Below are 15494 nucleotides of genomic sequence, written 5' to 3' on the forward strand. Positions count from 1 at the left end.
TGCAATAAGGTGTTTTGTTTATGCAGATCAATATCCTTATTTCTTAGATAGGCATTCTGAAGAATTTAGAAGTAAAATCTTACTATGTCTATCATTTACTTTAAATTACTTTGGGGGCTCCTGGGTGGCTCAGTTGGTTAAGCCTCTGTCTTCCATTCAGTTCATGATCCCAGGGTCCTGGAATCAAGCCCTGAGTCAGGCTGCCTGCTCAAAGGGGAGTCTGCTTCTCCCTCTGCCTCTCCCCCTGCTTGTGCCCCCCTTTCTCTCTCTCTTTCTCTCTCTCTGCACTCTCTCTCAAATAAATAAGTAACATCTTAAATAAATAGATACATAAATTACATTGAAAAAAAGATTAACTAAATTGGGCAAAAGGTAACATTCATATATATCTAGGTGATCAGTATATGTGTTCATTTTTCTTTAATTTATTCAGAATTGTTTATAATAAAAAGCCAATATTTGAGAAAAAGATTACTCAATACACTATGTACACAGTAACAAGCAAACCTGAAAAAAAATAGGAATGTAGCATAAAATAATTAAGTTCTAGGTCAACCAAAAAGCAGTAATTCCACATTTTGCCAGATTCATAAGACTCTTTTAGCATTATTTAAATAGTTTCTTTATGATAGGGCAAGTACAGTCATGTGGTCAACCTCCTCAACTCCCCAATGGCAAAATGAAGGCTGTAATGAAAGAAGAATATAGACACGGCGAGACGGTGGAATATGACTGCCCTCCATATTTTCTAATGACGGGGCCTAAGAAAGTACAGTGCATCGATGGAGAATGGACAAATTTGCCCACTTGCGTTGGTAAATAGATGTTAATGTTTAAACAGAACAGTTAAAACTTCACACTTACATATAAATACATATATAAAAAGATTTAAGATATGTTAAAAGTAAGCAGATCTTTTATTACATTTTTTTAGGACAGGTTAAAGCATGTGGCTCCGTCCCTCACCTCAAGGATGGCTATGCCCAGTTCTCTAGTCTTCCCCTTCAACATGGTGTCTCTGTGGAGCTGAGTTGCAGAGATACACATACAATGATTGGAAATAACGTAATTACCTGTATTGATGGAATGTGGACTGAACTTCCTAAGTGTGTTGGTGAGAATACGCTTCTTACTTTTGTATTTGATTGCTTATTTTTTAAATCAGTAAATATATTTAGACCAGCACATGCTGGTACCCATCAGGTATTAAATAATTGGGATAGAAGACGCTAAATTCTTTGCTCCTAATTACTTAAGAAACTGAATTGTTGAAGATCTTCTCTGACCCATGTACACTGGGCAAAATTACTGAGATGCTAAAGGCTCTGTGAACCATGAGAGTTGGAACTTCTGCTTCGGAATAATATCAGATTGCTCTTTCCAGTACCTCCCACCGCAGCTCATCTTCACTATGTGATGGAGCCATGCAAAACTGAGTTTCCTTAGCTTCTGGATAAGCCACGTTCTTTTAAATCTTCGTGGCTTTCTTCATTTGTGCCTTTGTTTTCTTCCTGAAATGTCTTTCTCCACTTGACTTCCATGTAAAACTATTCACTTTCAAGATTCAACTCAAAATTCACTCACCTCTGAAACGTCTCCGGGTTCATATTCCACTACCCACACTCTGCTCCCAAAACTCTAGTAGAACGAGATAGTCTCTCCACTGTGCTAAGTGTACATTTATCACATTGTCTTGTACCTAATAGATACTTGTCTTCTTGTTTAGATTGTACCCTGCCAGAACAGCGGGGCCCATCTGTAGGGACCCAATCTCAAATTCACTACCTTAGTAATCATTCATTTAGGTTTACATAAAATGTTAAGAGTCTGTGTCAGTAACTTATTTCATACTTATTTTGGGGTTTTATGCTATAGGTCCCTCCTCTGGGGCATGGTCCATTTGGTATCAGCTTTCTTTGCTTGTCTCACATTCTTGCACTCTACTTTCTGTTGGCCTAGCCTTTGTCACACACATAGGAAGTCCATCTAGGCTTTACTTGACATTTTTAACGTCTCAGAACTCGTTCTCATCTCTCTCCTCCTCAGCCTAGACCAGTTGTAGACCCGGAGAGGTTCTAGATAAGACATAGCTGAAGTACTTTGATTCAATTTTTGCTTAAGGTTGAAAAAAATGGGGAAAAACAAAGAGAATGCTGTAAAACATCCATGTTCCACTATTTCGAATTTACATTTTTGACATTATTTCCTTCAAATACTTGGTAATAGAATAAATCATTTAAATAACAGCATTGAAGAAAAAGGGAAGTATCCGTCATCCTATCATCCTCCCAAAAGAAATACCAATTGAGTAGAATTTGTACTTTCTACTTTTGGGGGGATATATATATATGTGTGTGTGTGTGTGTGTAATATATATATACATATATATTATTTTTTAAAACGTGTAGGATGAGATTTTTGTGTTTTTTTCCCTAATCTTACACAAAATTATTGTCTGCTTGCAAAATGCTCTTTCCTTCAACATTGTAATTTTATTGTGCTGTAATCTCCGTTAAGAATGTACCTTGTTTTGGGGGGCACCTGGGTGGGTCAGTCGTTAAGCGTTCGGCTCAGGGCGTGATCCCGGAGTTCTGGGATCGAGCCCCACGTCAAGCTCTTCCGCTGGAAGCCTGCTGCTTCCTCTCCCACTCCCCCTGCTTGTGTTCCCTCTCTTGCTGGCTGTCTCTCTCTCTGTCAAAAAAAGAAAAAAAAAAAAAAAAGAATGTACCTTGTTTTATCACTTCATTATCTATTGGAAATGGACATTATTTATTTATTTATTTACTTACTTTTTTTTTTTTAATGATTTTTTATTATATTGTGTTAGTCACCATACAGTACATCCCCGGATTCCGATGTAAAGTTCGATGCTTCATTAGTTGCGTATAACACCCAGTGCACCATGCAATAGGTGCCCTCCTTACTACCAATCAGTGGTCTATCCCAATTCCCCACCCCCCTCCCCTCTGAGGCCCTCAGTTTATTTCTCATAGTTTCATTCCCCCTTCTGATTACCCCCCCTTTCTTTATCCCTTTCTTCCCCTACCGATCATCCTAGTTCTTATGTTCCATAGATGAGAGAAATCATATGATAATTGTCTTTCTCTGCTTGACTTATTTCACTTAGTATTATCTCCTCCAGTGCCGTCCATGTTGCAGCAAATGTTGAGAATTCGTTCTTTCTGATAGCTGAGTAATATTCCATTGTATATATGGACCACAGCTTCTTTATCCATTCATCTGTTGAAGGGCATCTTGGCTCCTTCCACGATTTAGCTCTTGTGGACATTGCTGCTATGAACATTGGGGTGCATATGGCCCTTCTCTTCACTACGTCTGTATCTTTGGGGTAAACACCCAGTAGTGCAATGGCTGGATCATAGGGTAGCTCAATTTTTAACTTTTTAAGGGACCTCCACACTGTTTTCCAGAGTGGCTGTACTAACTTGCATTCCCACCAACAATGTAGGAGGGATCCCCTTTCTCCACATCCTCTCCAACAATTGTTGTTTCTTGCCTTGTCTATTTTTGCCATTCTAACTGGCGTGAGGTAGTATCTCAGTGTGGTTTTGATTTGAATTTCCCTGATGGCTAATAATTTTGAACATTTTTTCATGTGTCTGTTAGCCATTTGTATGTCTTCATTGGAAGAGTGTCTGTTCATATCTTCTGCCCATTTTTTGATTTGTTTATTTGTTTCTCGTGTATTGAGTTTGAGAAGTTCTTTGTAGATCTTGGATACCAGTCCTTTATCTGTAGTGTCCTTTGCAAATATATTCTCCCATTCCGTGGGCTGCCTCTTAGTTTTTTTGACTGTTTCCTTGGCTGTGCAGAAGCTTTTTATCTTGATGAAGTCCCATAAGTTCATTTTATCTTTTGTTTCTCTTGCCTTTGGGGATGTGTCATGAAAAAGTTTGCTTTGGCCGATGTCGTAGAGGTTGCTGCCTGTGTTCTCCTCTAGGATTTTGATGGATTCCTGTCTCACATCGAGGTCTTTCATCCATTTGGAGTTTATTTTTGTGTATGGTGTGAGAGAGTGGTCAAGTTTCATTCTTTTGCATGTAGCTTGGACATTATTTATTTTTGTCCTGGTTTAAGAGACATGCTTCAGTGGTTCCCTAAGCGTATGCCTACAAGTGGTGTTAATGGATTCGGGTTGTAGATACTTTTGACTTTACAAGGTACGGCCAACTATATACAGAGATCTTACTCTTCTTTGTCACCACTTGATATTTTAATATTTTTGAATTGTTTCCAGGTCAATGGGTCAAAATCATTATCCATATTTAATTTTATTTTTCTGAATAATAGTAATTTTGAGCATTAGTACAAATATCCGTTGGTGGCTAGGATTTTCTCTTCTGTGCAAAGAGCATTTTTCTTTTATTTTGTATTGTCTTACTGATTTTAAGATTTATTTGAGTTCTGAATCGAATCTTCTCGTAATTATATTGTAAATGTTTTAAAGTATATTTGTTTTTTTGTAATGTTTCTGTGATATCTTTTTCATTGTAAGGTTTTGTTTAAACTCATTGATCAATCTTCCTTTCTTCAATTGTATATGTATATGTATCTTGTTGAGGAATCCCTTACTTTTTTAGGTGCATAAAGATATTCCCTTTTTTTCTAAGCATTATGATCTCATTACTAAGATTTATTTCTTTATAATGTATCTGATATATTTACATTATATTAGAGTGCTTTTGTCTCTATGTGGAAAACTATATCAATATTAAGAGAATTGCCTGTTCTATTTTCTGCTAATATTTATTTCCCCATATGCCATTTAGTAGTACCCTATTTATAAATATGTCTATTTCTAGATTATCTATTCTGCTCCCTTAACCTGTTTGTCTATTCTTATACTAATATGGAAAAATCATTATTATTATAACAATCTTTATTATTTAGTTACTAGAATTATCTTGGCTATTCTTTAAAATGCCCCAATCCATCTGTATTTTAAAACCAAGTTCTTTGATAATTCTGGTTCAGTTTTTTTGGGGATTGTATGAAATTTATAAATTCAGCTAATTGTAATCAATTTTATTTATTATTGACTCTTCCTCTCATGAATATAATGTTTCAATCTATTTATTCAGGTCTTATATCAAACCTCATTAAAATTATTTCTAAATAAGTTTTTTCCCTAAGTCCTTTGGGATTCTATTGATAAAACAAATGAGAGCTTCTATTAATTTATATACATGAAAAGTTATACTTTCTACATGCAAGATTATAATTTAATTTTGTATATTAGTTTTGTTTCCAGCAAAATCTTGCTGAATTCCCATATTAGTTCTAATAACGAATTTGGATATTTTATTTTTATAAATAATTAATCTCTTTTATTTTATTGCTTTAGCTCATAAAAATACCTCTGCCTGGTCCAGAAACAAAAGACAAAATAATAATCATATAGCCTAAGTTTCCTCAAGTTCTAGGGTGTTTGGAATCTCCTCTTAGAGAGAGTTGGATACATGACCTAGGAAATAGGCCTGAGTCTTGCTCTTCCTGTGCCTCTAATTCTTTTAACTCCATTCTAGATTTTCTGATTAGTTTGTCTTCCACAGAAGTTGTGAAATCCATTTCAGGTTTTTCTGTCAGCCCACCAGCCTGTGTGCTCTGCTCTTGGCATTCTGGCAGTCCTTGGGCTGTCAGACATAATGCAGAAGTATTTTCTCCTGATGTCCTCAGATACCATTCTCCTTTGGCCTATGTCCAGCAATCCCAATATATTCAAGCCTCTAATTTTAAACTTTAAAGACTAGCAGACTCTCTGCGGCTATTCTTCAAGACTCTAAAGTAGAAAACCCAGAACCACTTTCTTCCCTCATCTCCTAGATTGTTGGATTCTCAACTGGCCTCCCCACTCCTGGGGATGAAAACTGTAGCTGTTGCGGAACCCGGTCACCGTCCACTCACGATGACCTGTGGGGAGGGAATGTGTTCCAGCCCCAAGAGCCTGGACTTGATTATAAAAAGGTGTAAATAGTATATGTTCATGGTCAACAATTTTTATGTAAGGGGAATACAGACATCCAATCACTAGCATCACATAGGGTAAATCTAAAAATAGGGATTATTGGAGGAAAACACATAGAGAGAAGTAGCAGAGCAATCTATGTCTCATTATCCCATCCTTTGACACCCTCAGGAAAGGTTCCATAATGATCTATATATTTATGGACAGTAGGGAAGAATTAGAACAATAAAAACTACCTAGACAAGCAAGTGGCCCATCGTAAATGCTTGTTCTGAGTGCTGTCATTAGGGTGTTCTTTCTTTGAGCTTACTCGGATTTGTTGAGTCAGGGTCCTTACTAAGCCTCTGAAATGTGGGAGTAATTGAACCTCAAGTGACATCCAGATTTATCTCTCCTAATACTGTACTTCCCACAGACCTACTCATGCATTACCCCTTTTTATTATTGAAATACTGTGACAACATTTATTTAACATAATGTAGTGGAAAACAATTATATATGTATGCCTTTTCATGGCCTTTAAAAATTAGGCTGAATGAAGTTTCATAAGGACTGTCCTCTCTAGTCAAGACCCTGGACCGGACTAATCTATCTTGCACTCCCATTTCCCAAAAGATTTCAACATATTTTTTTGTCATTCAAAGATGGAATACGGGTTTTTGTTTCCTTTTTCCTTTTTCAACAGCATAGTCTCTGCAATGAAACTAAGAATAACTTTATGTGATATTGCTTGAAGGCATCAGACAGAATTTAATTATACCATTACTATTTCAGACGTTTTATTGAAATAATTGCTAGTTTCTGCTCAACATTCTTATCATGTATGAATATTTTTCTTTTTTGTAGAAACAAACCAACTTAAGAGTTGCAGAAGACCAATACTTCATACAGAAATGCCGATGAATCTACTTGTGCGTGAATATAATCATAGTGCCAGAATAAATTACAGATGTTTGGGGAAGGTCAGACGCATGCAATCAATCTGCATAAATGGGAAATGGTATCCTGAACCAGACTGCAGAGGTAAGGCTTGTTTTGAAGATTTTGTAGGCCTTGTTACAGCTTTATCAGAAAATTGCTCTTGTAATTAGTATGCTTTTAAATTAAATTATTTATTGTGATGTATAATTGTTTTTTAAGATTGTATTTATTTATTTGAGAGACAGAGAGAGAGAGAGAGAGCGCGCACAAGTAGGAGGGAGAGGTAGAGGGAGAAGGAGAAGCAGACTCCCCGCCAAGCAGAGAGCCTGGTGTGGGGCTCTACCCCAGGACCCCGAGATCAGGACCAGAGCTGAAGACAGATGCTCAACCAACTGAGCCACCCAGGCACCCCAATAAGTAATTTTTAAGCTGATGATGAAGTTTGAAACCACTCATAATGCTATTTTCAGACAAATATTATCATTTAAAAACACTTGCCTTCTGGTAAAGATGATGGAGTAAGCCCCTTTTTACTCTATTACAATCTCTTGAAATCATAAAAGAAAAAAAGAGAACTGTAAAAATAGAACAGAAACTCAGTCATCAGTAACGTTAGGAAATAATTAAAACCCAAATGATGTTGTGAAGGATAACTAACAGATATTATAAATTCTGAACCAAAAGTAGAAAGTAGAGAAGAAAAATGATCTGATTAAGAAATTATTTTCTTAAGATTAAATCTCACATTCATCAAAAGCTTATTTTCAAATTATTTGAGTAACAGGATTATAAATTACAAACAATTATAAAATGGGCACCATGTTAAATTAAAATAAACCAGATATAGAGAAGATACAGTGCTTACAGAGACATGACAATAAAATAGAGAAAATAGAGTAGACTTCAGATTTCTCACCAGCAATATAAGAAGCCAGAATAAACACTGTAATATCTCCAAAGTGCTTAGAAAAAGTAATTGGCAACCAATTGTTCTCTATACCAGAATTATTTATGGGGGTGCCTGGGTGGTGCAGCCATTAAGCGTCTGCCTTCAGCTCAGGGCGTGATCCCGGCGTTATGGGATCGAGCCCCACATCAGGCTCCTCTGCTAGGAGCCTGCTTCTTCCTCTCCCACTCCCCCTACTTGTGTTCCCTCTCTCGCTGGCTGTCTCTCTCTCTGTCAAATAAATAAATAAAATCTTAAAAAAAATTATTTATGATTATGTATGATTATGATAATTACAAAATAAAGAAAAATTTAAATATAGGAAAGACCAAGAGAAATTACTACTCAAAATCATCCTTTGAAAGAAATCATATAAAATATATACCAATTAGCAACATGAAGTGTTAATTCTTAACAAAAGAACATGATGTCATTAGAAATTGTGAGTAAAAAGTAGAATATGTTAAATTTAAATTAGCAATAATTTCAAGAAGCTAAGGTAACTAATTTGTTTAAAACAAGTAAAATGTTTTTATTTTTATTAAATTTCTTTATTCAATATATTTTTATTTTTATATAAGGAAGAAATATTGTTCTGAGAGTTTCAAGAATTTTAAAACCTTTTCTATGTCCATGGAATGTTTGCTTAAGTTAACCACTTATTGTGCATTAAATAATTCTCACAAGTTTCAAATATTAATATCCTACAGATCACTTTCTATAACCACAAAAAAATAATATTTAAAATAACATTTATCTACTCCCCTACCCTTCATTTTGTGAAATAATTCACTTCCAAATGACTTGACAATATAGTGTTTACAATACTAAGAACTGTATGATAATTATAAGAACATACAGTAAAACCTATGAGATGCAACCTAAACAAAATTGGGAGTGACATAGCCTTAAAGAATAAAGTTTGGAGATATTTATCTATCTATCTATCTCCCCTAAAGCTAGGAAAAGTAAACTCCAGATGTCAGGAGGCAAAATAATAAAAGTAAAAGCAGTGTCAATGAAATAGAATATTTTACTTATAGCTGACCCATGAAATAATACTAATTTTGAAAAAGATATTTGAAAACATATTCTAGAATCCTTTTACTCACAATTTCTAATGACTTCATACTCTTTTAAGAATTAATACTTCATCTTGCTGATTGGTATATATTTTATATGATTTCTTTCAAAGGATGATTTCGAGTAGTAAATTCTCTTGGGCTTTCCTATATTTGAAATTTTCTTTATTTTGTAATTATCATAATCATATGTAATCATAACTAATTTTGGTATAGAGAACAATTGGTTGCCCATTACTTTTTCTAAGCACTTTGGAGATATTACTGTGCAGCTTTTTAAAAAAATTATACTTTAGTGGTACTTCATTATTAACCCTATTATCATATCATATACATTAATAAATATTCTGTATGGTTGATTTAACATTAGAACCTAAATATATTTGTGTATTAGATAAGGCAGTATATAATGTTCCATTACTCCATTGTTAGTTGTCAGATTACTGATAGTTTTTAATACTAAAAATGTTATAAAATTATAGGACACATTAACAGTGGTATTTAGAATCCCCCAAATACTCAATATGAGCTAGATAAAAATCATAAAAAATTTTGATTTATTGCATCAACTTGATTTTCTTAAAGGTTGTAATTATAGATAATAAAATTAGCTTTCCAGAGTGAGGTAAAAAATTGAGGAGGTCTTCCTGAAAGTTGAGAGAAGAATTTAATAACAATTTTGGGAAGTAATGGTGGTGGCAGGTGGAGATTAGGTGAAGACATTATCAAGTGGCAAATATTTGTCACACACATTGTCAGACTTATTCTTATGAAAGACAACAAAGTCCTTCATTTTACAAATCAGGAATACAAGGCCCCAAGAAATCACTTGATCAAAATTAAAATTGGAATTTGTTTCTAGGTTCTTCTATTAGTGCCGTTTCAACCGCACTGTATCTATACTAGGTTGAAATTTCTGAAGACAATGTCCATACTTCCATGAGGAAAGTAAGTTGGACAACTGACATAATCATGCATAATTTTTTACCTAAATGTAACAGCAATGATATTTATATGATATTTGAATATTTAATTTGGTTAGTTGGGGCTTTGTTCACAATTTTTAAAATTATTTATATGCTTGAGATTATAGACAACATCAGCCTCCCTATTTCCCTGCACTGGGACTTCTAGAGATAGACGACAGCAGGTGGTTGCTGACTCCCAAGACTGGCATCACAGACCTTGATGCTCTTTCAAGCGTCTTGATGAAATCCACCAAGTATTCATCCTTGTGATTTTGTATTTAACTAAAAATATTTGAACACCTAAACAAAAATTAATAAATGACACTACAAAATTCCTCAACAAAGAGGAAATGAGATATGAAGTAGGAAAGTTTCTACATAATAAACTGCCCCATCTAGCTACTGAATGTGCCTGGTCTTCTTTTCACGTGCTTTCCACAGCTTGTCCTCTAGCCTGTGAATCAGACTTCAGTAATTGAAAAGGTACAATAACAGTAATATCAGGTTAATCTTTTTTTTAAGATTTATTTATTTGAGAGAGAGAGAGAGAGAGAACACACAAGTGGGAGGGACAGAGGGAGAGAGAGAGAGAATCCAAAGCCAACTCTGTGCTGAGTGGGGAGCCCGATATGGGACTTGATCTCATAACCCCGAGATCATGACCTAAGTCAAAATCGAAGTGGACGCTTAACCAACTGTGCCACTCAGGCACCCCAATGTCAGGCTAAAATGTCAGGCTAATCTTTATCTTCTTTTACAGAGTGAGTTATTGAGCCAAAACAGATCATAAAAGACCAGCCCTGTTAAAGGTTGACTAGAATAATGATGTCACTGGAATTAAATTCTTTTATGTCACATATTTCTTAAACCGATAAATAAAGAGGGCAAGTTATATAGAACATAGGAATATGCATGAGTGGTCCCACCTCCTAGATACCCCTCTAATTTTTCACAGAAATACTTTTTGCTTAGAGGATTTGCGGCATAGAATTCTAGTGTGTCTTCCTTCCCCTGAAAAAATAAGCAACAACCCAATGTAAAATTCAGGTTGCAGGTAGTATGTGTGTTTTAGCTGAATTTATACTGATCTTAGGTTATATTTAAGATAATTTTTGAGATATTTACTACAAATTATTATTATATTTTCAAATGTACTTAAACAAGAGATACTAGATCATTCTTCTATCTTGATTTTAAAAGAAAATAGTATAGTGGGAAATAAAAAATATCTATCAATTTATTTGTAATGATTTTGAAGGGAAGTGTCACTAGACAGCAGCGTCTGTCCTGGAGAAAAAAAAATGAGCTGTACGAGCCTAGGTCAGGAGGTGGGATGTGGCTCAGATAATGGTGTTTTAGCATCCAAATTGACCATTTAAAATTTTTCCCTTAGAATAAACCAAGCCACCAAAATGGAGTTAATTCCTACTCAAACAGAGGCATTCTAATTACATCGATTGCTAGTCATTGTCATGTTTAGAACAAAAGGCAAATCATGAAAACCTTTCATTGAGGTCAAGGGTTAGGTTATTAGGGGAAGTCTTAGTTGGTTCTCTCATTACTATTGCCGTTTTAATTTTTTTGTTTTAACTTGTTTGAGTCACCTGTACATAACTTTTTTGAATCATATGAATTAGCTAGAAAAAATGTAGAAGGGTTAATCTGAAAATCAAGAGTACTGATGGAATAATGAATAGGAAATAGAAGGGAACACCAGAGAAACTTTAATCCAGTGGTTATAACACAAAAGTGCTTTGCAAACCATAAACTATGTTAAGATAAAGTGTATCTGTTACTATAGCATCATATGTACACACACACACACACACACACACACACACACATAAAGAAGGAGCCACTAGTTACTGGATGTTCCACTATGCTGAAATATTATCTTGTTGAGCTGTTTTTCCTTAGCTTTTACTAATGAAATAATTTAATTCCAACCTTTTTTAGGAAGATGGAGAGAATTCTGTCCACCTGCACCTCAGATACCTAATGCTCAGGACATGCTAACCACAGTGAATTATCTCAATACAGCCAAAGTAGCCGTCCTCTGCAAAGAAAATTATCTACTTCACGGACCAAGAGAAATAGTGTGTAAAAATGGACAATGGCAGTCATTACCGCAGTGTATTGGTTAGTAGTTTATTTCTAAACAATGCTACCTAAAAACTGTTTACTAACCTTCTTTGCTTTATCTAAAGAACAGGAAAAACAACTTATGATTTATCTATTGCACTGTATTCTAAAGCATTAAATTGTCATCTAGTTACCCAATTCTGTCACTTTTAAAAACTGTTTCTCTATGAGGTACTTCCAGCAGTGACCACAGAAGAAGAAAGTTTGAGATCTCAACTGGATACTCGCTTCTTTTAAGTATATTTACTTGATATGCAGATTAAGGTGTGTAATGGGTCAGGGCCAGGGTGTAAATTTGGCACCTGCTAGTGTACAGATGATATCTTAAGCTATAGCATTGAAGGGGATCCCATAGAGAATTCGAATGGCTAAATAAGAGAGGACGTCAAAGGAACAGCCTTGAAGACTCTCCGTTACTAGAGATCGGGGATGTGAGAAGCAGCCAGACAGAGTTGTGGAAGAAAAACTAGGGAAGGCTGATGAAATGATTCTAGGACACGATTACATTGTGTGTGTGTGTGTGTGTGTGTGTGTGTGTGTGTGTGTGTGTGCTTGTACGGAGATTCTCCCGCACCCAACAAACAAGTCTTGGACACCTGTGAGGTGTCCTACAATTCACCTAAGTTCTGACACTATCTTATCTACCCGGAGACAGCATCAGACTTCATAGGTTAAGAACGCCGTCATGTTTAGCTTGTCATCTCTGCTTCTGACTGGCTATCCATGGGAGGTTCCCACAACTCCCCTCCTTGGGTTTAGTTAATTTGCTAAAGCAGCTCACAGAACTCAGAGAAACATTTTACTTACTAGATTATGGGCTTATTATAAAAGGATTTAACTCAGGAGCAGCCCGATGGGAGAGATGTATAGGGAAGGTATGAGGAAAGGGCAAGAGCTTCCATGCTGTCTCCAGCCCACACTTTTCCCACACCTCCACAAGTTCACCAACCCAGAAACTCTCAGAATCTTGTCCTTTTGGGGTTTTATGGAGGCTTCATTATGTAGGAGTGATTGATTAAACCTTTGGCCATTGGTGATTGATTCAAACCTCCAGCTCCTCTCCCTTCCCTACAGGTCAAGATGGGACTGAAAGTTCCACCCTCTAATCACATGGTTAGTACTCCTAGCAACCAGCCTATCCTCAGGTTACCTATGGGTTCTCCAAAATTCATCTCATTGACGTAACAAAAGACACATGTACTGCTCTCATCATTTAGGAAATCCCCAGGGTTTTAGGACCTCTGTGCCAGCAATGGGGAGAAAGACCAAATATTTATCATAAATCACATTACCAGAGCTAGTGTCCCAGAAGCAATGCTAAGGACATATTGCAAAATGTCATTCAACAGGATAGCGAACATTCAAAGACTGCCTAGAACTAGACAAGATGACTGGTAGTTGAACAATGAATTTAGCTACCTAAAGTAATTGGTAACTTTGCTTAGAGGTATTTCAGTAGAGGGGAATACTTAATTGCATTATATTCAAGAGAGAATATGAGGTGATAAAGTCAGATCAGGGAGGATAGGAAACAAGTAGTTTTGTTCTAATGGGAATAGGGAAATGAAGCAGTAACTAGATAGGGGGTATAAAAAAGGGAAAGTTTTGACATTTTCAGCATGTTTGTATGTTGATGAATGATTTGGCAAGTAAGGAGAAATTGATAATACAGAAAAAAGGGGACAATTCATGGAGTAGAGTCTTTGCTGAATTTAAAGGGGAAGGAATCTAGTGCCCACATGAAAGAGTTAGTCTGAGAAAATGCAGGAATAGTAACTCAAAGAAACAAGAGGTAGAAGAAGTTATTTGGGATAAGAGTATTTATTTGGCTATTTCTTATCTATATATTTGGTGATATATGGGAAGACAAATCAGTACAGTGGAATATATCCCAGACATTCCTTTTTTTTTTTTTTTACATTTATTTATTTATTTGAGAGAGAGAGAGAGTGGAGGAAGGGGCAGAGGGAGAGGGAAGGAGAATCTCCAGCAGATTCCTCACTGAGCATGGAGCCCAATGTGGGGTTCATCTCATGACCCTGAGATCATGATCTGAGCAAAAATCTCGAGTCGGTTGCTTAACCAACTGAGCCCACCCAGGAACCCCTGTATCCCAGCCATTCTTTTTTCATTCTTCGTTTTAAAGATTTTATTTATTTATTTGAAAGAGAGAGAGATTGAGAGAGAGCATGAGAGCAGGGTGAGGGGCAGAAGGAAAAGCAAGTCCTGATGTGGGACTTGATCCCTGGACTCTGGCATCATGACCTGAGCCAAAGGCAGACACTTAACCAACTGAGCCACCCAGATGTCCTATCCCAGCCATTCTTAACATGAAGTTGAAACATTTATTGACAGGAAAGATGCTATGCTATTATTTGGAATCAGAAAAATAAATAGAAAGTAGTATGTCAATGATTCATTTCAGTAAAACTAAGAGTTTATGATTATGTCCTGATAGACACATGCTATTTGCATAAAATAACAGTAGTCCCAGAGAATAGAAATGGAAAGGGAGTTATTTATTTTTACCTTTCCTCTTTAAATAAAAATTTTTATGAAGATGGTGGGCAGTAGGCCAGATAAGATTTACTTACCTGTGCATCAAGCTTTAAATAAAAACTATTCTTAATACTTATACTTGCATGCTCTTATAATACATATATACTTGATACTTAAGTGTATTTTACTTTAGTGTAAAAGGAAGCACTATAATATTTTTTGGTTATCAGGTTGCAGTATAGAAATCATAAAATGAGTTACTTGAGCTCTCAGACATCATATAAGACATTGAAGGTATAATATAAGGAGATTTATTTATACTACTTCACTCACACTACATGTTGGCTTTCTCTCAACACGTAAATGGTATTTATTTTCCAGAGTCTACGCAATATTGTGGTCCCCCTCCACCTATTAGCAATGGAGATATCAGTTCATTCCCATTATCAGTATATCCTCCGGGATCTACAGTCCAATACCGTTGCCAGTCTTTCTATGAGCTTCGGGGCCCCATAGATGTAATATGCAGAAATGGACAGTGGTCAGAACCACCAAAATGCATAGGTGAGTTCTTCATGTTCTCCTGGAGTCTGAGATTTGAAATTCATAGTAAAATTTTCATGGACTAATTTCATAGGATGACTTTTACTTAAACTGAATTCAGCTGAAAACCTGTCTGACATTGATCAAGTCACTTGGTGAGTATTTGGTGGAGTTAGGATTCAGACACAGCAATCTGGTTCCAAATTTCATGTATGTAAGCCTGATGCTCTGGTGGCCTCTCATGTCTACAGAAAAGTTGGGGAGAAAAAAGGTCAACCTCTCCTTAACAGTACATGGACTAGTCTATCATATGTCATCAAGAAAATACTTGGTAATATATCTTACAATCTCCTGGGCTTGGACAAATCTAAAAGTACTAAAAGAAGTTCCTTGTGGTTGCCACTGCG

The 15494-nt window shown here is 35.9% G+C and overlaps 1 protein-coding gene across 5 annotated transcripts in view; it reads left to right on the top strand.

Annotated features, from left to right (window-relative positions):
* Positions 1–15494, top strand: part of CFHR5 (complement factor H related 5) — a 58698-nt gene that overhangs the window by 11933 nt on the left and 31271 nt on the right. For 4 of the 5 annotated variants that reach the window (XM_044377682.3, XM_044377684.2, XM_057314868.1 and 1 more), the window contains exons 5-9: positions 633–815; positions 935–1114; positions 6833–7009; positions 11860–12042; positions 14926–15108. In XM_044377682.3, the coding sequence (XP_044233617.1) occupies positions 633–815; positions 935–1114; positions 6833–7009; positions 11860–12042; positions 14926–15108 (906 nt within the window). The remainder of the gene's footprint in view (positions 1–632; positions 816–934; positions 1115–6832; positions 7010–11859; positions 12043–14925; positions 15109–15494) is intronic. The other variant, XM_044377685.3, reaches the window with a different exon arrangement.

The sequence above is a fragment of the Ursus arctos genome, unplaced genomic scaffold (assembly GCF_023065955.2).
Source record: "Ursus arctos isolate Adak ecotype North America unplaced genomic scaffold, UrsArc2.0 scaffold_2, whole genome shotgun sequence".
NCBI classification, from domain to species: Eukaryota; Metazoa; Chordata; class Mammalia; order Carnivora; family Ursidae; genus Ursus; species Ursus arctos.